Source organism: Salmo salar, chromosome ssa16 (assembly GCF_905237065.1).
Source record: "Salmo salar chromosome ssa16, Ssal_v3.1, whole genome shotgun sequence".
NCBI lineage: Eukaryota > Metazoa > Chordata > Actinopteri > Salmoniformes > Salmonidae > Salmo > Salmo salar.
Window position 1 is genome coordinate 72,394,937 of NC_059457.1, and position 27,176 is coordinate 72,422,112.

The following is a 27,176-nucleotide window of genomic DNA, read 5'->3' on the forward strand; positions in this document are numbered from 1 at the left end:
CCCCGCAGGAGGCCTTTTATCTTTTGGTAGGCCGTCATTGTAAATAACAATTTGTTCTGAACTGGCTTGCCGAGTTAATTAAAATAAAATAAATAAAATAACATATTCCTCTGTGTCATATTTTCCCTCTGATCATATGTCCTCTATCATATTCCCTGTATTATATTCCTCTCTATTATATTTCCCTCTATCATATTCCTCTCTATCATATTCCCTCTATCATATTCCCTCTATCATATGTCCTCTATCATATTCCCTTTATCATATTCTCTCTATCATATTCCTCTCTATCATATTCCTCTCTATCATATTCCTCTCTATTATATTCCTCTCCACCCTCCATCCACTCCCCTCCTTTTTCATCCTCCTCATCTCATCTCAGCACTGCCCCTCTCCATCGGGTAGATTTGGAATTCAACATTTAAACACTCCCCAGATTTGGGAAAAGTAACCATTTTGTGTTTATACAGTGTTGTACAGTATGCCTTAACAAAAATCGAACAGAGTAAACATTCTTTCTTTATTTTTTAATGCTTTGTTTTTTCATTGCATGCAAAAATACCATATCCCTCCCTCCCTCCCTACTCTCTCTCTATTACCCAGTCTACTCATCCATCTTCAAGCTTTCATCCCTTCCCTGCACTTCTATCACCCTCTCAGTTCCACCTCCAGCTGGCTCCCTCTTTTTCTTCTTCTCCAGTCTCTTCCTCTCCTCTTTCCTCATCTTTTCTCTCTTCTTCTCCTCTTTTACTTGAATCTTTCGCTCCATCTCCAGGAACTCAGCTTGAGCTTTCTCTCTCTTTTTCAGCTCCTCATAACACTTCTTCTCTTTCTTAATTCTGTCTTTCATCATGGCATTATGTATCTTCATCAGCCCCTCTAACCTCTTTTTCTCTGCCTTTTCCTTCTCTTTGCTTTCCTTCTCACTCTTTTTCTGTTCTAACTTCTCCCTCTTTTTCTCAGCCTTCATGACTTTCTTCTGCTCTTTCTCTCTCTCATTCATCTCTTTCTTCTCCCTCTTTTTTTGCTCCTCCTCCTTGTCTTTCATCTCCTTTCTCTCTTTCTCATCATCTTTCAACTTCTTATTCAGTTTCTTATTTTCCTCTTTTTCCTTCATCTTCAAAAACGGGATTTTCTTCATGGGGTTCATGACCAGAAAGCCCACTCTTCCCAGGATGGTCACTGCTCTATCTGATGAAACCATCCCATTGGAGCACTTGGAATGGGCACAGTCTGCCTCATGCTTCAATCCCTCCTTCGGGCTCATCTCCTTGACGCTCCTCTCTTCACTCTCAATTTCAATGCCAATGCAATAATCCTAACAGGAAAACATTGAGTCTAGGTGTAAAATTGTTTCCATGTGGCACATTCAATACACAATTGAGTGATCAACATACAATGATGGCCTAATAACCCTAGTGAGGGGTGATGTTTTATACCATGAGCAAAGAGCAGCAGGGTTGGGGTCAATTCCATTTCAATTCCGGTCAATTCAGGAAGTACTCTAAAATTCCAGTTCTCTTCAACGTATTGAATTGAAATGGAACTGACCACCATCCCTGTAAAGAAGTAGTGTATAATAGGACACCTACCTTTGCCTCTTCCAGGGTCCAGGGCCTGGGTTCCTCATCCTCTGACCTGCATATGGAGGCTCCCACTCTAACAGGCGTCTTAGTGACCACGCAGATCAGAGGGGTGGGCAGCTCATCATTGCGGGTTGCCAGAGTTAAGTTAGCATCTGAGACCAGCTGGTGAGCGTGAGGGCAGATATCCAACTCCACAGTAGTGCCCCTCCCTTTCTGATCTGGCTGCTTGTGGTCCTTGTCATGGATGCATTCCAGGCTTGGAGGAAGTGCATGGACAGGACTTTTATCACCTGTCAGTTCCTCTCTCTTGACAGTGGATGCAACTGCACATGCCTCTATGTCAACTGAGCACTCTGTGGTGTTCTTAACAGTCTCCTCTGGCTGTTTGTGGTCATTGTTGTGGGTGCAGTGGAGCCTTAGAGGCAGTGCTGCGGGAGCAGGAGGACTTTTATGAGTCAAAAACTCCTCTTGGAGGACAGTAGACACAGAAGCGGCTGATTCACTGGCAACTGGACACTTGCTGGCGCCCTCTACTGCCTCCGCTGGCCATTTGTAGTCATTGTCAAAGACAAGTTGCAGACTTGAAGGCAGCACTGTGTGAAGAGGGTTAGCTGCCGATGGATCCTCTCTATTAGCAACTGATGCCTCTGCGGCGACTGAGCACTCAGTGGCGCCCTCTATCGTCTCCTCTGGCTGCTTATGGTCATTGTCCAAAATGTGTGACAAGCTTGGAGGCAGCCTTGGAGCAGGGATTTTATCCAGGTCCTCTCCCTGGACAATGGAATTGCCTGCAGTGATCTCTGTGGCAAGGGAGGACTCTGTGGCATCCTCTTTTTCCTCCTTGGTCAGTTTGTGGTCAGAGTCACAGATACATGGTGAGCTTGGAGGCAGTGCTGCAGGGTCAGGAGGGCTTTGATCAGCTGCCATGTCCTCTTTGAGGTGAGTGGACACATCATAGGTTGTTTCACTGGCAACTGGACACTTGTTGGTTCCCTCTGCTGCTGCCCCTGACAGTTTGTTGTCAATGTCAAAGACACCTGGCAGACTTGGAGGCAGCATTGGGACAGGGCATTTAGCTGCTGATCTGTCTACTCCATCAACAGTAGCTGTGCCTGAAGTGGCCTCTGTAACAAATGAGACCTCATAGGCATCCTCTACTGTGTGCTCTGGAGGCATGAAGTCATCGTCAAAGACTGGTGGCAGGCATGGTGTCTGGACTGAAGGAAGAATTCTAGCTTCCCATCGGTTCTCTCTCTTGACAGTGGCTGTACCTGCAGTGGCCACATTGGCAACTCGGCACTCCGTGGCTGAAACAGCAAGCTGGGATGTTTCCGGGACATTGAATGAATTGCCAATGAACCGCTGAGCCAGTGGTGGAAGGGAGAAAGGATAGAATCTGTCCTCTTCCTTGATATTAGATATTGCCACTGGAGCAACTGAGACCTCAGTGGTTCCCTCTGTCTGCTGTGGTGGAATGGAGTCATCGTTAAAGAAGTGTGGCAGGTATCGATGAAGCATTGAGGAAAGATGTGTATCTGTCGATAAGTCCTCTCTTTTCCCAGCAGATACATCTCCAGTGGCCTCTGTGGCAACTGGGCACTCAGCAGGGACAAAGTAGGAAAATACAATGAACCGCTGTGCATCCTGAGCGCGTATGGCCAATGGAGAGGGGGGATGCAACATGGTTGGTATAGGCCTCCGATTGGTGAAAGCCAGTGGTGGGAGGGAGTCAATACAGGGAGCCATGAACTCAGTGAGTGGACGGTTGGTCGCATCTCTCACATTCTGCGGGAGAAAAGAAACAGACCTGATGAAAGTGATCACCTTCAGTACATACATACTTTATGTGTGAACACTATAGACTTATACCATCACATATACAGTGCCTTCGGAAAGTATTCAGACCCCTTCACTTTTTCCACATTTTGTTACCTCAAAGCCTTATTCTAAAATGTATTAAATCATTTTTTTCGCTCATCAATCTAACGTCTTCCATTGAAGAATGATGGAGGCTGGCCGCTGTGTTCTTCCCTAGATCTGTTTCTCGACACAATCCTGTCTCGGATCTCTACGGACAATTCCTTCTAACTCATTGTTTGGTGTTTGCTCTGACATGCACTGTCAACTGTGGGACCTTATATAGACAGGTGTGTGCCTTTCCAAATCATGTCCTATCAATTTCATTTATCAGTTGTCCAATCAAGTTGTAGAAACATCTCAAGGACGATCAATGGAAACAGGATGCACCTGAGCTCAATTTTGAGACTCATAGCAAAGGGTCTGAATACTTATATAAATAAGTTATTTTTGTTTTTAAGTTTAAAATACATTTGCAATAAAAATGTAAAATCATTTTTTTTCACTTTGTCATTATGGGGTATAGTGTGTAGATTGCTGAGAATTTTTATTATATTTCATCCATTTTAGAATGAGAATGTAACGTAACAAAAGGTGGAAAAAGTAAAGGTGTCTGAATACTTTCCCGAAGGCACTGTATATATCTAGTGTCCTCTCAGATGCTCTGCATCAGTCTGTACCAACCCTGGGTCTTCCAGCCAACGGGTCAACTAAGTGTACAAATACATGCCCTACACCCAGCATAACAGTTAACATTTTAGACATTTAGCAGAGGCTTTTATCCAGAACAACTTACAGTTAGTGCATTCAACTTAAGGTAGCTAGGTGGGACAACTACATAATACTGATATGAAGGTCTACAAGAGATCGCTTGGTCTTGTTATTTAACATTTTTTCAAGACAAGGCAACCATAAGAACTGAGAACTATGTATGTAACAATACTCAAAGAGAGACTTACACGATACAACACAAGAAAAGTTATCAGACAAAATACTGTTAGCTTACATTCAATGGCATATGTCACATTTTGCCCGTATATTGACATATATTTGCTTTAATCAATATTGTTCAACAGAACTCTTGTCGACTTTGTCAAAGTTGGTATTGTTACCTCCTCAATCAGGATTGGCATTTTCCTCGTCTCAAACCAAATCCTCTTCATCTCCTTCTCCTGCTCCCTCTGGATCTGCTTCACCAGAGCCAACCTGGCTCCCAGCTCCATCATGTAGTCTGTCTGGATCTCCCTTTCCTTCAACTGACACTCAGCCCTCCTCTGTGTCAGCGTTGAACCCTCCATGTCTTCCTCCTAGCTGACAATAACTCTGGAAAATACATAACGTTGTAGTAAGTGGCATGTTACTAACCAAAGAATAATACAAACTGTCTCTCGTCAATAGTTTCACTTGTTACCATGATTGCATGTTAGGCCTACTTAAAAGGTCATGTAAGTACACAAGTCATTTGAAAAGTAGTTATTCTACAGAAACATAGTTAAACAGTAAGTTATATTACAACCTACCTCTCAAGTAAGCAGTGTGTTCTCTCGCTAATGAAATAGGACATTAATAATCTGTCAGTGGTTAGTTGAATCAGTCTCTTTGCACTGTTCTGTTTGTCTGTGCAACAGCTAACCTCCCAGAATCAGAATCTTGTGATGTCACAATGAAGGCCCCATTGCCATGACTACCCACAGAAACTCTCATGTGTAATCAAATGCTGGAACAATTCACTTTTTTTTATACCTATGCAGCACAGTCATAACTAATATTTACATTGAATCCATGTAACCATATTTTTTATTAAAATGAAATGCTCTACGTCTTATCAAATGGTTGACCATTCATAATACAGGTGTTTTGGCCTAATTCAAAGTCAATATGGTTTAGATTTCACAACTAGCATCCAGGCTTACTTAGGTTACTTGTTTGATCTCAACCTACCACTAATGTCAGTGTTTCTCATCATTCTCTTCATCATTAATAAAATATATAGCCTACCTTACTACAGTAAAACAGGTCTTCCATAGACTATGACACCTCAGTAACAAAGGTCCAACAAAGAAGTGAGTGCTCAAGAGAACATCTCTCTTCAATGGCCTCAGCTATTAACCATATAATCAACAAGGTCAAATGCAGCACTAAAATCAAGAACCAGTTCAACCATAAGTTTATTTTGGTCAAGTGACCTGAGCCATTGATGGGTTAAATCAACTAGAGCTGTTGCAGTCGAGGGATCTTCACGGTACGCATGCTGGTAGAGAAATAAGATCTGCTGGATGTGTAATTATCTAGGCTAAACATTTGATTGAAGAGTAGGTGTCCCTGAAATCTTGCATTGTTGTTCAATATATTATTAATTAAGGAAATCAATATCAGCTGACTTTAGAACAGTAGTTTTAGACCTGCCAACAGAGCCCATTGTTTAAAAAATTGTTAGAAATGTTTGTTATCCATGTCTTTCCAGTTGATCTAACCAATCAGACTCAAGAGCATCACACATTCCTCCATTCATTCCCCTCTATCATATTCCTCTACCATATGCAGTGGTGACGCGACATTCAGGGCATTTCTTACAAAAAAATGGCTTTCCTGTTTTGTTTGTTATTTTGATATGAATATATGTCACATATCAGTTTGCAAACATTGTAAAAATATTTATAGTTTGATAGTGAAGACATCAAAACTATGAAATAACACATATGGAATCATGTAGTAAGCAAAAAGTGATAAAATATATTTTAGAATTGAGATTCTTCAAAGTATCCACCCTTTGCCTTGATGACAGCTTTGCACACTCTTGGCATTCTCTTAACCAGCTTCATGAGGTAGTCATATGGAATGCATTTTAATTAACAGGTGTGCCTTGTTAAAAGTTAATTTGTGGAATTTCTTTCCTTCTTAATGCGTTTGAGTCAATCAATTGTGTTGTGACAAGGTAGGGGTGGTATACAGAAGATAGCCCTATTTGGAGAAAATAAACCAGTCCATATTATGGCAAGAACAGCTAAAATAAGCAAAGAGAAATGACAGTCCATCATTACCTTAAGACATGAAGATCAGTCAGTCAGGAACATTTCAAGAACTTTGAAAGTTTCTTCAAGTGCAGTCGCAAGAACCATCAAGCGCTATAATGAAACTGGCTCTCATGAGGACCGCAACAAGAAAGGAAGTCACAGAGTTACCTCTGCTGCAGAGGATAAGTTCATTAGAGTTACCAGCCTCATAACTTGCAGCCCAAATAAATGCTTCACAGAGTTCAAGTAACAGAGACATCTCAACATCAACTGTTCAGAAGAGACTGCGTGAATCAGACATTCATGGTCGAATTTCTACAAAGAAACAACTACTCAAGGACACCAATAATTAGAAGGGACTTGCTTGGGGCAAGAAACACAAGCAATAGACATTAGACCGGTGGAAATCTGTCCTTTGGTCTGATCAGTCCAAAAATGAAAGTTTGGATCCAACCGCCGTGTCTTTGTGAGACGCAGAGTAGGTAAACGGATGATCTCCGCATATGTAGTTTCCAGCGTGAATCATGGAGGAGGAGGTGTGATGGTGTGGGGTTGCTTTGCTGGTGACACTGTCTGTGATTTATTTAGAATTCAAGCACACTTAACCAGCATGGCTCCCACAGCATTCTGCAGCGATCCGCCATCACATCTGGTTTGCACTTAGTGGAATTATAATTTCTTTTTCAACTGGACAATAACCCAACACACCTCCAGGCTGTGTAAGGGCTATTTGAAGAAGAAGGAGAGTGATGGAGTGATGCATCAGATGACCTGGCCTCCACAATCACCCAACCTCAACCCAATTGAGATGCTTTGGGATGAGTTGGACCACAGAAGGAAGGAAAAGCAGTCAGCAAGTGCTCAGCATATGTGGGAACTCCTTCAAGACTGTTGGAAAAGCATTCCAGTTGAAGCTGGTTGAGAGAATGCCAAGAGTGTGCAAAGCTGACATGTAGGCAAAGGGTGGCAACTTTGAAGAATCTCAAATTTAAAAATATATTTTGATTTGTGTAACACTTTTTGGGTAACTTCAATTCCATATGTGTAATTTCATAGTTTTGATGTCTTCAGTATTATTCTACAATTAAGAAAATAGTCAAAGTAAAGAAAAACCCTTGAATGAGTAAGTGTGTCCAAACTTTTGACTGGTACTGTATGTCATTGAGCTAATAAAGCTGCATACAAACATGGTCTCTTTTGTGTTTTCTTGAGTAAGGCAGCTCCAAAATGCAGGTGTTTCTGCCCATCCAAGAAGGCTCAAGGTCATTGGCCACAGATCAAATGACATATCTACAGTAGCTTTGATTTGACTGATTAAGTCAACATCATACTTTCAAAATCTTAGCTAGCAGTCATCATCATGAATGGAGTCGACTATCTGCTGGCAAATCCTTCTTAATCCATATCATATGAAGAGAAATAATGAAGAGTTAATTATAGAAAAAATAAAACGGTGTTCATCGGCCATTGGACAAAAACATTAAGTTGGAAATCGCAAATTCAACAGTGAGTGGTTTGGAAGGAATCAGTGGCTAACTGCAAGCATTGCAAAGCAATCATGAGCCTACTATTCACTGGAGTGGCTGTGTGATCTGTGGTGGTTCATTTCTTTACTATCAAATGAGGAGAGAGAAACGTATCACACAAGTCAGAGTTATACTTAAACTAAATCTTTAATAGTGAGAGCTTTGCAATAGCAATTGCTGGTCGACAAATCATCGTTTCTGATGATCGGCGAGACAAAAGTACAAAGGTCTTTTAAAGCCAAGATACACCCCTTTCAACCTACATGACGAACAACAGATACATAGAATGGGTCACAAGGTTAAGATTTGTGTGAAAGATACCTATAATACATAGCAGACAGTATCTGCTGTGTCAACAGTTTTCATTGTATAGACCAGTGTCTGGCACTCCGACTCCAAACTGGAACCATCTCTCCCTGGTACGGTATAGAACAGAAACATTAACTCATGCTCTGGAATGCTCTTTAGGTTTTATCACCCAAAAGACATCGTAAACCTCCTGTCAGTGTTATCTCCCAGAGGCCCATCCTCAGTAGAACACACACACACAATAGTTAAGAATACTCTATTCTGTTAAATAAAACAACCATTTGATGCAATAAAAGTATTAGAACATAATCTTGCAATTTTGCCACCATAGGTCCCAAGTCGAAGATTGAGTGTCTCTTTTCCTAGTTTAAAATGATAAAAATTCAACATTGGCCATGCTGTCAATGAAGCATGATTTGTGCCGCGCTCAAAACAACTGTTAACTCGGAACTGCAAAATCTGACTTTAGTAAGTTCAAGACAACTGGGAACTCTGGAAAAACGAGCTACGACTGGGAAAATATGTTTTGAACTTTCATCCAGCTCGGAATTGTAAATTCGGAACTCGGGCCTCTTTCTAGAGCTACGACCTGAAGATCACTGATGTCATCATGATTCAAGCTTTTTTTGTTGAGTTCGCCACCTTCCTTTTTCTAGTGAGCACAGCACAACAAGGTCCAGAAACGTCTTGTGTGCTTCTGCATAAATGATGTAATACGGTAGGGAGATATGTATACTGTAGCTAAGAAAGTAATATTAAGTGTATGTTGTGTAGTAAGCTGTTAGTAGCCCATGTGCCTCACTGAATAAATGAACTATTTCGCTGCCAGACAAGGCTCCGCTGATAGCCAGGCGTAGCAGTGGTAAAGTGTTGGGACTGCTGTTGGGACTCTGCTGTTGGGACAGCTTTATGTTGGGACAGCTTTATGTAGGCTCTAACAGTTTGTGGGCACCGATTGTCACCATTATAGTGCAATTAATGTATTGTTGAGTGTTGTGTTGTGTAGTGGTTTTGTTGGCATGCATCCCACAATGTTTTTTGTTGTTGTTTTTTTGCAATTTTTTTGCTAAAATCGCACCTGATCATGTTCCCTCTATCATATCCCCCTCTATCATGTTCCCTCTATCATGTTCCCTCTATCATGTTCCCTCTATCATATTCTTCTCTATCATATTCCATGTATTATATCGCCCTCTGTCATATTCCTCTCTATCACATTCCCTCTATCATATTGCCTCTATCATATCCCCCTCTATCATATCCCCCTCTATCATGTTCCCCTCTATCATGTTCCATGTATTATATCGCCCTCTGTCATATTCCTCTCTATCATATTCCCTCTATCATATTCCCTCTATCATATTCTCTCTATCATGTTCCCTCTATCATATTCCCTCTATCATATTGCCTCTATCATGTTCCCCTCTATCATGTTCCATGTATTATATCGCCCTCTGTCATATTCCTCTCTATCACATTCCCTCTATCATATTGCCTCTATCATATCCCCCTCTATCATGTTCCCCTCTATCATGTTCCATGTATTATATCGCCCTCTGTCATATTCCCTCTATCATATTCTCTCTATCATGTTCCCTCTATCATATTCTCTCTATCATATTCCCTCTATCATATTCCCTCTATCATATTCCCTCTATCATATTCTTCTCTATCATATTCTCTCTATCATATTCCCCTCCATCATATTCCTCTCTATCACATTCCCTCTATCATATTCCCTCTATCATATCCCCCTCTATCATGTTCCGTGTATTATATCGCCCTCTGTCATATTCCCCTCAATCATATGCCACTATCATATTCCCTCTATGGCTGCTGTATTGTTGTCTCTTCCTACTTGCCCTTTTTGCTGTTGTCTGTGCCCAACAATGTTTGTACCCTGTTTTGTGTTGCTACCATGTTGTGCTGCTGCCATGTTGTGTTGCTACCATGTTGTTGTCATGTTGTGTTGCTGCCATGCTATGTTGTCGTCTTAGGTCTCTCTTTATATATCTACTATATCTATAACTACTGTACCAAGATGGCGTAGCAGTCGGACGTGTGTTTGTCTTGTCCCGTCTTGTCCCGTGTAAATAGTCGGTTTCCTCGTTTTTTTCGAAAAATATTTCATATATATTTTAATCTGGCTTTCCATCTACGAACTGAATATACTTTCCTGCAACGCGCCTCACCCAATGTGGTACGGATCTGCTATTTTTATACTTTAGAACTAGAACCCCCATCAGAAGATAGCCAGCTAACTAGCTACTAGCTAGTAGTCAGTTAGCACCTGCTAGCGGTATTCACCATTAACTCGGACACCAGCCAGCTTCAGCTCGGTCAATACCTGCCAGTCTGCACATCGCGATATCAACCCAGAGCATATCGGACTGCTTTTTCTCTACCACACCACCGGATTCCTGCCGCAGGCTCTGGACCATTACACCGGATCATCGCAGCTAGCTAGCTACAACCGAGTGGCTACTGCTGGCTAACGCCTCTGTCCTGAAGCAAGCACCAGTTAGCCTTGAGCTAGCCTCGAGCTAGGCCCATCTCCCGGCTAGCCGAAAAGGTATACCAGCTAATTCTTGGGCTACAATACCTCTTTTGCAAATTGGCCTGGAACCTTAATTGATGACACGGAACCCCGCCGATCCATCACGACTGGTCTGCCGACGTAATCGTCCGAGGTGGTTTTAACAAGCTTTTCCGTTGCGATGTCGCCGAAGAACTATCTGCTAGCCCCGGCCCGCTAGCTTTCTGAATAGCCGTGTCTCCAGCTCGCCTAGCGTAGTAGTGACTACCGAACAGCTCCCTGACTCACCTATTGCTGCTCATTGGACCCTTTGATCACTCGGCTACACATGCCTCTCCCTAATCCTGTAGCACTAATTCCAAAAGGTTTGGGACACTGTAAAGTCCATGGAGAATAAGAGCACCTCCTCCCAGCTGCCCACTGCACTGAGGCTAGGAAACACTGTCACCACCGATAAATCTACGATAACCGATCATTACAAGAAGCATTTTTCTACGTCTGGCCATGCTTTCCACCTGGCAACCCCTACCCCGGCCAAAAGCTCTGAACCACCCGCAGCAATGGGCCCAAGCCCCCTTCCCCCGCTTCTCCTTCACCCAAATCCAGATAGCTGATGTTCTGAAAGAGCTGCAAAATCTGTATCCCAACAAATCAGTGGGGCTAGACAATCTGGATCCTCTCTTTCTAAAATGATCTGCCGAAATTGTTGCAACCACTATTACAAGCGCATTCAACCTCTCTTTCGTATCATCTGAGATCCCCGAAGATTGGAAAGCTGCCGCGGTCATCCCCCTCTAGACCAAAACTGTTATAGACCTATATCCATCCTGCCGTGCCTTTATAAAATCTTCGAAAGCCAAGTTAACAAACAGATCAACGACCATTTCGAGTCCCATCGTACCTTCTCCACTACGCAATCTGGTTTCCGAGCTGGTCATGGGTGCACCTCAGCCACGCTCATTGTCCTAAACGATATCAAAACTGTAATTGATAAAAGACAGTACTGTTGTGGCGGATGAATCAGAATTAGTTGGGTAACATAGATAATTAAGATGTTTTATTTGCATAATATGCTTATGTGAGATACTTGTCATTAGAATGTATCCCTTTGGACTCTGGTGTTGACAGTTGCACGGCTTCCCTTAGCTGGGGCTCAGTCACTTGGGGCCCAGAGAGGGGAGAGGTCAGACTTGTCTTTCACATATCCCTGGTGCCATGCAGAATATCAGAAAGGGAAGAGGACAGGATGGAACATTGTCTTCATATGTGAATGTATCTGTTAAACCATGTGAAGGGATGGCGTGATTAATGGGGAACCAATTACTTGTCTCTACAATGTCTGTGCGCAAGTCACTCCCCTCAGTGAGCTTGTCCAGGAGTGGGATCAAGAGGGGGTTTACTTGAGATGGGAGTATCTAGAGCGGACAATTGATTTATGCCATTGGATGAGATGGTGTTTTTGTACTATGAAGTACCAGGAACGAGATTAGAACCTCGTCATTAGGGACCAAACTGAACGATAATTTATAGCGAATGTTATCTGGCTAAGGGATACTCCTTTCTTAAATATAAAGTCCCTTTGTGAACTGTTTCTAAGATCTGTGGTTCGTCATGTAGGTTGAGAGGGGTGTGTCTTGGCTATAAAAGATCTTTGTACTTTTGTGTAGTCACTTTCCAATGGTTCATAATAGAGATAGCGCATCATCAAAGTGCTTTTGCAAAAGCTCTTATTATTAAAGATGTAGTTTAAGTATAACTCTGACTGGTGTGTGAAGTTTGTAACTCTCCTCATTTGGTAATGCAGAAATTAGCCACCACACTGTGCAGCCATCTTAATCGACCTGGCCAAGGCTTTCGACTTTGTCAATCACCACATTCTTATCGGCAGACTCAATAGCCTTGGATTCTCAAATGACTGCCTCGCCTGGTTCACCAACTACTTCTCTGATAGAGTTCAGTGTGTCAAATCGGAGGGCCTGTTGTCCGGACCTCTGGCAGTCTCTATGGGGGTGCCACAGGGTTCAACTCTCGGGCTGACTCTTTTCTCGGTACATATCAATGATGTCGCTCTTGCTGCGGGTGATTCTCTGATCCACCTCTGCGCAGACGACACCATTTAGTATAGATCTGTCTCTTCTTTGGACAGTGTGCTAACAAACCTAAACTTTCCTTCCAGACTCACATTAAGAATCTCCTATCCAAACAAAATCTAGAATTGGCTTCCTATTTCGCAACAAAGCCTCCTTCACTCATGCTGCCAAACATACCCTCGTAAAACTGACTATCCTACCGATCCTTGACTTCGGCGATGTCATTTACAAAACAGCCTCCAACACTCTACCAAGCAAATTGGATGTAGTCTATCACAGTGCCATCCGTTTTGTCACCAAAGCCCTGTATGCTCTCGTTGGCTGGCCCTCACTACATATTCGTTGCCAAAACCACTGGCTCCAGGTCATCTATAAGTCTTTGCTAGGTAAAGCCCCATCTTATTTCAGCTCACTGGTCACCATAGCAACACCCACCCATAGGACACGCTCCAACCAGGTATATTTCGCTGGTCATCCCCAAAGCCAACATCTCCTTTGGCCGCCGTTCCTCTGCTGCCAATTACTGGAATGAATTTCAAAAATCACTGAAGTTAGAGACTTATATCTCCCTCTCTAACTTTAAGCATCAGCTGTCAGAGCAGCTTACCAATCACTGTACCTGTACACAGCCCATCTGTAAATCCCACACCCAATTACCTCATCCCCATATTGTTATTTATTTATTTTGGCTCTTTTGCACCCCAGTATCTCTACTTGCACATCATCTTCTGCACATCTACCACTCCAGTGTTAATGCTTAATTGTAGTTATTTCGCCTCTATGGCCTATTTATTGCCTTAACTCCCTAGTCTTACTACATTTGCACACACTGTACATAGATTTTTCTATTGTGTTATTGACTGTACATTTCTTTATCCCATGTGTAACTCTGTGTTGTTGTTTTTGTCGCACTGCTTTGCTTTATCTTGGCCAGGTCGCAGTTGTAAGTGAGAACTTGTTCTCAACTGGCCTACCTGGTTAAAAAGTTGTGTTGTCTCTCTTGTCGTGATGTGTGTTTTGTCCTATATTTTAATTTGATTTATTTATTTTTAATCCCAGCCCCCCATCCCCGCAGGAGGCCTTTATCTTTTGGTAGGCCGTCATTGTAAATAACAATTTGTTCTGAACTGACTTGCCGAGTTAATTAAAATAAAATAAATACAATAACATATTCCTCTGTGTCATATTCCCTCTGTCATATGTCCTCTATCATATTCCCTGTATTATATTCCTCTCTATTATATTCCCTCTATCATATTCCTCTCTATCATATTCCCTCTATCATATTCCCTCTATCATATGTCCTCTATCATATTCCCTTTATCATATTCTCTCTATCATATTCCTCTCTATCATATTCCTCTCTATCATATTCCTCTCTATTATATTCCTCTCCACCCTCCATCCACTCCCCTCCTTTTTCATCCTCCTCATCTCATCTCAGCACTGCCCCTCTCCATCGGGTAGATTTGGAATTCAACATTTAAACACTCCCCAGATTTGTGAAAAGTAACAATTTTGTGTTTATACAGTGTTGTACAGTATGCCTTAACAAAAATCGAACAGAGTAAACATTCTTTATTTATTTTTTAATGCTTTGTTTTTTCATTGCATGCAAAAATACCATATCCCTCCCTCCCTCCCTACTCTCTCTCTATTACCCAGTCTACTCATCCATCTTCAAGCTTTCATCCCTTCCCTGCACTTCTATCACCCTCTCAGTTCCACCTCCAGCTGGCTCCCTCTTTTTCTTCTTCTCCAGTCTCTTCCTCTCCTCTTTCCTCATCTTTTCTCTCTTCTTCTCCTCTTTTACTTGAATCTTTCGCTCCATCTCCAGGAACTCAGCTTGAGCTTTCTCTCTCTTTTTCAGCTCCTCATAACACTTCTTCTCTTTCTTAATTCTGTCTTTCATCATGGCATTATGTATCTTCATCAGCCCCTCTAACCTCTTTTTCTCTGCCTTTTCCTTCTCTTTGCTTTCCTTCTCACTCTTTTTCTGTTCTAACTTCTCCCTCTTTTTCTCAGCCTTCATGACTTTCTTCTGCTCTTTCTCTCTCTCATTCATCTCTTTCTTCTCCCTCTTTTTTTCCTCCTCCTCCTTGTCTTTCATCTCCTTTCTCTCTTTCTCGTCATCTTTCAACTTCTTATTCAGTTTCTTATTTTTCTCTTTTTCCTTCAACTTCAAAAATGGGATTTTCTGCATGTGGTTCATGACCAGAAAGCCCACTCTTCCCAGGATGGTCTCTGCTCTATCTGATGAAACCATCCCATTGGAGCACTTGGAATGGGCACAGTCTGCCTCATGCTTCAATCCCTCCTTCGGGCTCATCTCCTTGACGCTCCTCTCTTCACTCTCAATTTCAATGCCAATGCAATAATCCTAACAGGAAAACATTGACTCTAGGTGTAAAATTGTTCCAATGTGGCACATTCAATACACAATTGAGTGATCAACATACAATGATGGCCTAATAACCCTAGTGAGGGGTGATGTTTTATACTATGAGCAAAGAGCAGCAGGGTTGGGGTCAATTCCATTTCAATTCCGGTCAATTCAGGAAGTACTCTAAAATTCCAGTTCTCTTCAACGTATTGAATTGAAATGGAACTGACCACCATCCCTGTAAAGTAGTAGTGTAAAATAGGACACCTACCTTTGCCTCTTCCAGGGTCCAGGGCCTGGGTTCCTCATCCTCTGACCTGCATATGGAGGCTCCCACTGTAACAGGCGTCTTAGTGACCACGCAGATCAGAGGGGTGGGCAGCTCATCATTGCGGGTTGCCAGAGTTAAGTTAGCATCTGAGACCAGCTGGTGAGCGTGAGGGCAGATATCCAACTCCACAGTAGTGCCCCTCCCTTTCTGATCTGGCTGCTTGTGGTCCTTGTCATGGATGCATTCCAGGCTTGGAGGAAGTGCATGGACAGGGCTTTTATCACCTGTCAGTTCCTCTCTCTTGACAGTGGATGCAACTGCACATCCCTCTATGTCAACTGAGCACTCTGTGGTGTTCTTAACAGTCTCCTCTGGCTGTTTGTGGTCAATGTTGTGGGTGCAGGGTAGCCTTAGAGGCAGTGCTGCGGGTGCAGGAGGACTTGTATCAGTCAAAAACTCCTCTTGGAGGACAGTAGACACAGAAGCGGCTGATTCACTGGCAACTGGACACTTGCTGGCGCCCTCTACTGCCTCCTCTGGCCGTTTGTAGTCATTGTCAAAGACAAGTTGCAGACTTGAAGGCAGCACTGTGTGAAGAGGGTTAGCTGCCGATGGATCCTCTCTATTAGCAACTGATGCCTCTGCGGCGACTGAGCACTCAGTGGCGCCCTCTATCGTCTCCTCTGGCTGCTTATGGTCATTGTCCAAAATGTGTGACAAGCTTGGAGGTAGCCTTGGAGCAGGGCTTTTATCCAGGTCCTCTCCCTGGACAATGGAATTGCCTGCAGTGATCTCTGTGGCAAGGGAGGACTCGGTGGCATCCTCTTTTTCCTCCTTGGTCAGTTTGTGGTCAGAGTCACAGATACATGGTGAGCTTGGAGGCAGTGCTGCAGGGTCAGGAGGGCTTTGATCAGCTGCCATGTCCTCTTTGAGGTGAGTGGACACATCATTGGTTGTTTCACTGGCAACTGGACACTTGTTGGTTCCCTCTGCTGCTGCCCCTGACAGTTTGTTGTCAATGTCAAAGACACCTGGCAGACTTGGAGGCAGCATTGGGACAGGGCATTTAGCTGCTGATCTGTCCACTCCATCAACAGTAGCTGTGCCTGAAGTGGCCTCTGTAGCAAATGAGACCTCATAGGCATCCTCTACTGTGTGCTCTGGAGGCATGAAGTCATCGTCAAAGACTGGTGGCAAGCATGGAGGCTGCACTGAAGGAAGAATTCTAGCTTCCCATCGGTTCTCTCTCTTGACAGTGGCTGTACCTGCAGTGGCCACATTGGCAACTCGGCACTCCGTGGCTGAAACAGCAAGCTGGGAGGTTTCCGGGACATTGAATGAATTGCCAATGAACCGCTGAGCCAGTGGTGGAAGGGAGAAAGGATAGAATCTGTCCTCTTCCTTGATATTAGATATTGCCACTGGAGCAACTGAGACCTCAGTGGTTCCCTCTGTCTGCTGTGGTGGAATGGAGTCATCGTTAAAGAAGTGTGGCAGGTATCGATGAAGCATTGAGGAAAGATGTGTATCTGTCGATAAGTCCTCTCTTTTACCAGCAGATACATCTGCAGTGGCATCTGTGGCAACTGGGCACTCAGCAGGGACAAAGTAGGAAAATACAATGAACCGCTGTGCATCCTGAGCGCGTATGGCCATTGGAGAGGGGGGATGCAACATGGTTGGTATAGGCCTCCGATTGGTGAAAGCCAGTGGTGGGAGGGAGTCAATACAGGGAGCCATGAACTCAGTGAGTGGACGGTTGGTCACATCTCTCACATTCTGCGGGAGAAAAGAAACAGACCTGATGAAAGTGATCACATTCAGTACATACATACTTTATGTGTGAACACTATAGACTTATACCATCACATATACAGTGCCTTCGGAAAGTATTCAGACCCCTTCACTTTTTCCACATTTTGTTACCTCAAAGCCTTATTCTAAAATGTGATTAAATCATTTTTTTCGCTCATCAATCTAACGTCTTCCATTGAAGAATGATGGAAAATGGCCGCTGATGGTCAATGCTGCAGAGATTTTGCTTCCCTAGATCTGTTTCTCGACACAATCCTGTCTCGGAACTCTACGGACAATTCCTTCTAACTCATGGTTTGGTGTTTGCTCTGACATGCACTGTCAACTGTGGGACCTTATATAGACAGGTGTGTGCCTTTCCAAATCATGTCCTATCAATTTCATTTACCAGTTGTCCAATCAAGTTGTAGAAACATCTCAAGGACGATCAATGGAAACAGGATGCACCTGAGCTCAATTTTGAGACTCATAGCAAAGGGTCTGAATACTTATATAAATGAGTTATTTTTGTTTTTAAGTTTAATACATTTGCAAAAAAATTTGTTTACGTTTTTTCGCTTTGTCATTATGGGGTATTGTGTGTAGATTGCTGAGAATTGTTATTTTATTTAATTGATTTTAGAATGAGGATGTAACGTAACAAAAGGTGGAAAAAGTAAAGTAGTCTGAATACTTTCTCGAAGGCACTGTATATATCTAGTGTCCTCTCAGATGCTCTGCACCAGTCTGTACCAACCCTGGGTCTTCCAGCCAACGGGTCAACTAAGTGTACAAATACATGCCCTACACCCAGCATAACAGTTAACATTTTAGACATTTAGCAGAGGCTTTTATCCAGAACGACTTACAGTTAGTGCATTCAACTTAAGGTAGCTAGGTGGGACAACTACATAATACTGATATGAAGGTCTACAAGAGATCGCTTGGTCTTGTTATTTAAAAACATTTTTTCAAGACAAGGCAACCATAAGAACTGAGAACTACGTATATAACAATACTCAAAGAGAGACTTACACGATACAACACAAGAAAAGTTATCAGACAAAATACTGTTAGCTTACATTCAATGGCATATGTCACATTTTGCCCGTATATTGACATATATTTGCTTTAATCAATATTGTTCAATAGAACTCTAGTCGACTTTGTCAAAGTTGGTATTGTTACCTCCTCAATCAGGATTGGCATTTTCCTCGTCTCAAACCAAATCCTCTTCATCTCCTTCTCCTGCTCCCTCTGGATCTGCTTCACCAGAGCCAACCTGGCTCCCAGCTCCATCATGTAGTCTGTCTGGATCTCCCTTTCCTTCAACTGACACTCAGCCCTCCTCTGTGTCAGCGTTGAACCCTCCATGTCTTCCTCCTAGCTGACAATAACTCTGGAAAATACATAACGTTGTAGTAAGTGGCATGTTACTAACCAAAGAATAATACAAACTGTCTCTCGTCAATAGTTTCACTTGTTACCATGATTGCATGTTAGGCCTACTTAAAAGGTCATGTAAGTACACAAGTCATTTGAAAAGTAGTTATTCTACAGAAACATAGTTAAACAGTAAGTTATATTACAACCTACCTCTCAAGTAAGCAGTGTGTTCTCTCACTAATGAAATAGGACATTAATAATCTGTCAGTGGTTAGTTGAATCAGTCTCTTTGCACTGTTCTGTTTGTCTGTGCAACAGCTAACCTCCCAGAATCAGAATCTTGTGATGTCACAATGAAGGCCCCATTGCCATGACTACCCACAGAAGCTCTCATGTGTAATCAAATGCTGGAACAATTCACTTTTTTTTATACCTATGCAGCACAGTCATAACTAATATTTACATTGAATCCATGTAACCATATTTTTTATTAAAATGAAATGCTCTACGTCTTATCAAATGGTTGACCATTCATAATACAGGTGTTTTGGCCTAATTCAAAGTCAATATGGTTTAGATTTCACAACTAGCATCCAGGCTTACTTAGGTTACTTGTTTGATCTCAACCTACCACTAATGTCAGTGTTTCTCATCATTCTCTTCATCATTAATAAAATATATAGCCTACCTTACTACAGTAAAACAGGTCTTCCATAGACTATGACACCTCAGTAACAAAGGTCCAACAAAGAAGTGAGTGCTCAAGAGAACATCTCTCTTCAATGGCCTCAGCTATTAACCATATAATCAACAAGGTCAAATGCAGCACTAAAATCAAGAACCAGTTCAACCATAAGTTTATTTTGGTCAAGTGACCTGAGCCATTGATGGGTTAAATCAACTAGAGCTGTTGCAGTCGAGGGATCTTCACGGTACGCATGCTGGTAGAGAAATAAGATCTGCTGGATGTGTAATTATCTAGGCTAAACATTTGATTGAAGAGTAGGTGTCCCTGAAATCTTGCATTGTTGTTCAATATATTATTAATTAAGGAAATCAATATCAGCTGACTTTAGAACAGTAGTTTTAGACCTGCCAACAGAGCCCATTTTTTAAAAACTTGTTAGAAATGTTTGTTATCCATGTCTTTCCAGTTGATCTAACCAATCAGACTCAAGAGCATCACACATTCCTCCATTCATTCCCCTCTATCATATTCCTCTACCATATGCAGTGGTGACGCGACATTCAGGGCATTTCTTACAAAAAAATGGCTTTCCTGTTTTGTTTGTTATTTTGATATGAATATATGTCACATATCAGTTTGCAAACATTGTAAAAATATTTATAGTTTGATAGTGAAGACATCAAAACTATGAAATAACACATATGGAATCATGTAGTAAGCAAAAAAGTGATAAAATATATTTTAGAATTGAGATTCTTCAAAGTATCCACCCTTTGCCTTGATGACAGCTTTGCACACTCTTGGCATTCTCTTAACCAGCTTCATGAGGTAGTCATATGGAATGCATTTTAATTAACAGGTGTGCCTTGTTAAAAGTTAATTTGTGGAATTTCTTTCCTTCTTAATGCGTTTGAGTCAATCAATTGTGTTGTGACAAGGTAGGGGTGGTATACAGAAGATAGCCCTATTTGGAGAAAATAAACCAGTCCATATTATGGCAAGAACAGCTAAAATAAGCAAAGAGAAATGACAGTCCATCATTACCTTAAGACATGAAGATCAGTCAGTCAGGAACATTTCAAGAACTTTGAAAGTTTCTTCAAGTGCAGTCGCAAGAACCATCAAGCGCTATAATGAAACTGGCTCTCATGAGGACCGCAACAAGAAAGGAAGTCCCAGAGTTACCTCTGCTGCAGAGGATAAGTTCATTAGAGTTACCAGCCTCATAACTTGCAGCCCAAATAAATGCTTCACAGAGTTCAAGTAACAGAGACATCTCAACATCAACTGTTCAGAAGAGACTGCGTGAATCAGACATTCATGGTCGAATTTCTACAAAGAACCAACTACTAAAGGACACCAATAATAAGAAGGGAAGTGCTTGGGGCAAGAAACACAAGCAATAGACATTAGACCGGTGGAAATCTGTCCTTTGGTCTGATCAGTCCAAAAATGAAAGTTTGGATCCAACCGCCGTGTCTTTGTGAGACGCAGAGTAGGTAAACGGATGATCTCCGCATATGTAGTTTCCAGCGTGAATCATGGAGGAGGAGGTGTGATGGTGTGGGGTTGCTTTGCTGGTGACACTGTCTGTGATTTATTTAGAATTCAAGCACACTTAACCAGCATGGCTCCCACAGCATTCTGCAGCGATCCGCCATCACATCTGGTTTGCACTTAGTGGAATTATAATTTCTTTTTCAACTGGACAATAACCCAACACACCTCCAGGCTGTGTAAGGGCTATTTGAAGAAGAAGGAGAGTGATGGAGTGATGCATCAGATGACCTGGCCTCCACAATCACCCAACCTCAACCCAATTGAGATGCTTTGGGATGAGTTGGACCACAGAAGGAAGGAAAAGCAGTCAGCAAGTGCTCAGCATATGTGGGAACTCCTTCAAGACTGTTGGAAAAGCATTCCAGTTGAAGCTGGTTGAGAGAATGCCAAGAGTGTGCAAAGCTGACATGTAGGCAAAGGGTGGCAACTTTGAAGAATCTCAAATTTAAAAAATATATTTTGATTTGTGTAACACTTTTTTGGGTAACTTCAATTCCATATGTGTAATTTCATAGTTTTGATGTCTTCAGTATTATTCTACAATTAAGAAAATAGTCAAAGTAAAGAAAAACCCTTGAATGAGTAAGTGTGTCCAAACTTTTGACTGGTACTGTATGTCATTGAGCTAATAAAGCTGCATACAAACATGGTCTCTTTTGTGTTTTCTTGAGTAAGGCAGCTCCAAAATGCAGGTGTTTCTGCCCATCCAAGAAGGCTCAAGGTCATTGGCCACAGATCAAATGACATATCTACAGTAGCTTTGATTTGACTGATTAAGTCAACATCATACTTTCAAAATCTTAGCTAGCAGTCATCATCATGAATGGAGTCGACTATCTGCTGGCAAATCCTTCTTAATCCATATCATATGAAGAGAAATAATGAAGAGTTAATTATAGATAAAACGTATCGGTGTTCATCGGCCATTGGACAAAAACATTAAGTTGGAAATCGCAAATTCAACAGTGAGTGGTTTGGAAGGAATCAGTGGCTAACTGCAAGCATTGCAAAGCAATCATGAGCCTACTATTCACTGGAGTGGCTGTGTGATCTGTGGTGGTTCATTTCTTTACTATCAAATGAGGAGAGAGAAACGTATCACACAAGTCAGAGTTATACTTAAACTAAATCTTTAATAGTGAGAGCTTTGCAATAGCAATTGCTGGTCGACAAATCATCGTTTCTGATGATCGGCGAGACAAAAGTACAAAGGTCTTTTAAAGCCAAGATACACCCCTTTCAACCTACATGACGAACAACAGATACATAGAATGGGTCACAAGGTTAAGATTTGTGTGAAAGATACCTATAATACATAGCAGACAGTATCTGCTGTGTCAACAGTTTTCATTGTATAGACCAGTGTCTGGCACTCCGACTCCAAACTGGAACCATCTCTCCCTGGTACGGTATAGAACAGAAACATTAACTCATGCTCTGGAATGCTCTTTAGGTTTTATCACCCAAAAGACATCGTAAACCTCCTGTCAGTGTTATCTCCCAGAGGCCCATCCTCAGTAGAACACACAAACACAATAGTTAAGAATACTCTATTCTGTTAAATAAAACAACCATTTGATGCAATAAAAGTATTAGAACATAATCTTGCAATTTTGCCACCATAGGTCCCAAGTCTAAGATTGAGTGTCTCTTTTCCTAGTTTAAAATGATAAACATTCAACATTGGCCATGCTGTCAATGAAGCATGATTTGTGCCGCGCTCAAAACAACTGTTAACTCGGAACTGCAAAATCTGACTTTAGTAAGTTCAAGACAACTGGGAACTCTGGAAAAACGAGCTACGACTGGGAAAATATGTTTTGAACTTTCATCCAGCTCGGAATTGTACATTCGGAACTCGGGCCTCTTTCTAGAGCTACGACCTGAAGATCACTGATGTCATCATGATTCAAGCTTTTTTGTTGAGTTCGCCACCTTCCTTTTTCTAGTGAGCACAGCACAACAAGGTCCAGAAACGTCTTGTGTGCTTCTGCATAAATGATGTAATACGGTAGGGAGATATGTATACTGTAGCTAAGAAAGTAATATTAAGTGTATGTTGTGTAGTAAGCTGTTAGTAGCCCATGTGCCTCACTGAATAAATGAACTATTTCGCTGCCAGACAAGGCTCCGCTGATAGCCAGGCGTAGCAGTGGTAAAGTGTTGGGACTGCTGTTGGGACTCTGCTGTTGGGACAGCTTTATGTTGGGACAGCTTTATGTAGGCTCTAACAGTTTGTGGGCACCGATTGTCACCATTATAGTGCAATTAATGTATTGTTGAGTGTTGTGTTGTGTAGTGGTTTTGTTGGCATGCATCCCACAATGTTTTTTGTTGTTGTTTTTTTGCAATTTTTTTGCTAAAATCGCACCTGATCATGTTCCCTCTATCATATCCCCCTCTATCATGTTCCCTCTATCATGTTCCCTCTATCATATTCCTCTCTGTCACATTCCCTCTATCATATTCCCTCTATCATATTCCCTCTATCATGTTCCCTCTATCATATTCTTCTCTATCATATTCCATGTATTATATCGCCCTCTGTCATATTCCTCTCTATCACATTCCCTCTATCATATTGCCTCTATCATATCCCCCTCTATCATATCCCCCTCTATCATGTTCCCCTCTATCATGTTCCATGTATTATATCGCCCTCTGTCATATTCCTCTCTATCATATTCCCTCTATCATATTCCCTCTATCATATTCTCTCTATCATGTTCCCTCTATCATATTCCCTCTATCATATTGCCTCTATCATGTTCCCCTCTATCATGTTCCATGTATTATATCGCCCTCTGTCATATTCCTCTCTATCACATTCCCTCTATCATATTGCCTCTATCATATCCCCCTCTATCATGTTCCCCTCTATCATGTTCCATGTATTATATCGCCCTCTGTCATATTCCCTCTATCATATTCTCTCTATCATGTTCCCTCTATCATATTCTCTCTATCATATTCCCTCTATCATATTCCCTCTATCATATTCCCTCTATCATATTCTTCTCTATCATATTCTCTCTATCATATTCCCCTCCATCATATTCCTCTCTATCACATTCCCTCTATCATATTCCCTCTATCATATTAAATTGCCTCTATCATATCCCCCTCTATCATGTTCCGTGTATTATATCGCCCTCTGTCATATTCCCCTCAATCATATGCCACTATCATATTCCCTCTATGGCTGCTGTATTGTTGTCTCTTCCTACTTGCCCTTTTTGCTGTTGTCTGTGCCCAACAATGTTTGTACCCTGTTTTGTGTTGCTACCATGTTGTGCTGCTGCCATGTTGTGTTGCTACCATGTTGTTGTCATGTTGTGTTGCTGCCATGCTATGTTGTCGTCTTAGGTCTCTCTTTATATATCTACTATATCTATAACTACTGTACCAAGATGGCGTAGCAGTCGGACGTGTGTTTGTCTTGTCCCGTCTTGTCCCGTGTAAATAGTCGGTTTCCTCGTTTTTTCGAAAAATATTTCATATATATTTTAATCTGGCTTTCCATCTACGAACTGAATATACTTTCCTCTAACGCGCCTCACCCAATGTGGTACGGATCTGCTATTTTTATACTTTAGAACTAGAACCCCCATCAGAAGATAGCCAGCTAACTAGCTAGTAGCTAGTAGTCAGTTAGCACCTGCTAGCGGTATTCACCATTAACTCGGACACCAGCCAGCTTCAGCTCGGTCAATACCTGCCAGTCTGCACATCGCGATATCAACCCAGAGCATATCGGACTGCTTTTTCTCTACCACACCACCGGATTCCTGCCGCAGGCTCTGGACCATTACACCGGATCATCGCAGCTAGCTAGCTACAACCGAGTGGCTACTGCTGGCTAACGCCTCTGTCCTGAAGCAAGCACCAGTTAGCCTTGAGCTAGCCTCGAGCTAGGCCCATCTCCCGGCTAGCCGAAAAGGTATACCAGCTAATTCTTGGGCTACAATAACTCTTTTGCAAATTGGCCTGGAACCTTAATTGATGACACGGAACCCCGCCGATCCATCACGACTGGTCTGCCGACGTAATCGTCCGAGGTGGTTTTAACAAGCTTTTCCGTTGCGATGTCGCCGAAGAACTATCTGCTAGCCCCGGCCCGCTAGCTTTCTGAATAGCCGTGTCTCCAGCTCGCCTAGCGTAGTAGTGACTACCGAACAGCTCCCTGACTCACCTATTGCTGCTCATTGGACCCGTTGATCACTCGGCTACACATGCCTCTCCCTAATCCTGTAGCACTAATTCCAAAAGGTTTGGGACACTGTAAAGTCCATGGAGAATAAGAGCACCTCCTCCCAGCTGCCCACTCCACTGAGGCTAGGAAACACTGTCACCACCGATAAATCTACGATAACCGATCATTACAAGAAGCATTTTTCTACGTCTGGTCATGCTGTCCACCTGGCAACCCCTACCCCGGCCAAAAGCTCTGCACCACCCGCAGCAAGGGCCCAAGCCCCCTTCCCCCACTTCTCCTTCACCCAAATCCAGATAGCTGATGTTCTGAAAGAGCTGCAAAATCTGTATCCCAACAAATCAGTGGGGCTAGACAATCTGGATCCTCTCTTTCTAAAATGATCTGCCGAAATTGTTGCAACCACTATTACAAGCCCGTTCAACCTCTCTTTCTTATCATCTGAGATCCCTGAAGATTGGAAAGCTGCCGCGGTCATCCCCCTCTAGACCAAAACTGTTATAGACCTATATCCATCCTGCCGTGCTTTTATAAAATCTTCGAAAGCCAAGTTAACAAACAGATCAACGACCATTTCGAGTCCCATCGTACCTTCTCCACTACGCAATCTGGTTTCCGAGCTGGTCATGGGTGCACCTCAGCCACGCTCAATGTCCTAAACGATATCAAAACCGTAATTGATAAAAGACAGTACTGTTGTGGCGGATGAATCAGAATTAGTTGGGTAACATAGATAATTAAGATGTTTTATTTGCATAATATGCTTATGTGAGATACTTGTCATTAGAATGTATCCCTTTGGACTCTGGTGTTGACAGTTGCACGGCTTCCCTTAGCTGGGGCTCAGTCACTTGGGGCCCAGAGAGGGGAGAGGTCAGACTTGTCTTTCACATATCCCTGGTGCTATGCAGAATATCAGAAAGGGAAGAGGACAGGATGGAACATTGTCTTCATATGTGAATGTATCTGTTAAACCATGTGAAGGGATGGCGTGATTAATGGGGAACCAATTACTTGTCTCTACAATGTCTGTGCGCAAGTCACTCCCCTCAGTGAGCTTGTCCAGGAGTGGGATCAAGAGGGGGTTTACTTGAAATGGGAGTATCTAGAGCGGACAATTGATTTATGCCATTGGATGAGATGGTGTTTTTGTACTATGAAGTACCAGGAACGAGATTAGAACCTCGTCATTAGGGACCAAACTGAACGATAATTTACAGCAAATGTTATCTGGCTAAGGGATACTCCTTTCTTAAATATAAAGTCCCTTTGTGAACTGTTTCTAAGATCTGTGGTTCGTCATGTAGGTTGAGAGGGGTGTGTCTTGGCTATAAAAGATCTTTGTACTTTTGTGTAGTCACTTTCCAATGGTTCATAATAGAGATAGCGCATCATCAAAGTGCTTTTGCAAATGCTCTTATTATTAAAGATGTAGTTTAAGTATAACTCTGACTGGTGTGTGAAGTTTGTAACTCTGCTCATTTGGTAATGCAGAAATTAGCCACCACACTGTGCAGCCATCTTAATCGACCTGGCCAAGGCTTTCGACTTTGTCAATCACCACATTCTTATCGGCAGACTCAATAGCCTTGGATTCTCAAATGACTGCCTCGCCTGGTTCACCAACTACTTCTCTGATAGAGTTCAGTGTGTCAAATCGGAGGGCCTGTTGTCCGGACCTCTGGCAGTCTCTATGGGGGTGCCACAGGGTTCAACTCTCGGGCTGACTCTTTTCTCGGTACATATCAATGATGTCGCTCTTGCTGCGGGTGATTCTCTGATCCACCTCTGCGCAGACGACACCATTTAGTATAGAACTGTCTCTTCTTTGGACAGTGTGCTAACAAACCTAAACTTTCCTTCCAGACTCACATTAAGAATCTCCTATCCAAACAAAATCTAGAATTGGCTTCCTATTTCGCAACAAAGCCTCCTTCACTCATGCTGCCAAACATACCCTCGT

The 27,176-nt window shown here is 42.4% G+C and overlaps 1 protein-coding gene across 1 annotated transcript; it reads right to left on the reverse strand.

Annotated features, from left to right (window-relative positions):
• Positions 1-591: 591 nt before the first annotated feature.
• LOC123727766 (titin homolog) lies at positions 592-3,408 on the reverse strand. The gene is made up of 2 exons (XM_045696811.1): positions 1,593-3,408; positions 592-1,318 (listed from the first exon to the last, which is right to left on the reverse strand). Exons 1-2 carry the CDS (start codon positions 3,330-3,332, stop codon positions 605-607), a joined length of 2,454 nt encoding a protein of 817 aa, XP_045552767.1. The 5' UTR covers positions 3,333-3,408; the 3' UTR covers positions 592-604.
• Between the last annotated feature and the right edge of the window lie 23,768 nt (positions 3,409-27,176).

What these genes read in the sequence shown, in the direction of transcription:
- LOC123727766 (XM_045696811.1), bottom strand. Translation starts at nt 3,332, where the DNA reads ATGGCTCCCTGTATTGACTCCCTCCCACCACTGGCTTTCACCAATCGG. An exon ending in GGACCCTGGAAGAGGCAAAG is followed by an intron (nt 1,319 to 1,592) that starts GTAGGTGTCCTA and finishes TTTTCCTGTTAG; the next exon opens with GATTATTGCATTGGCATTGA.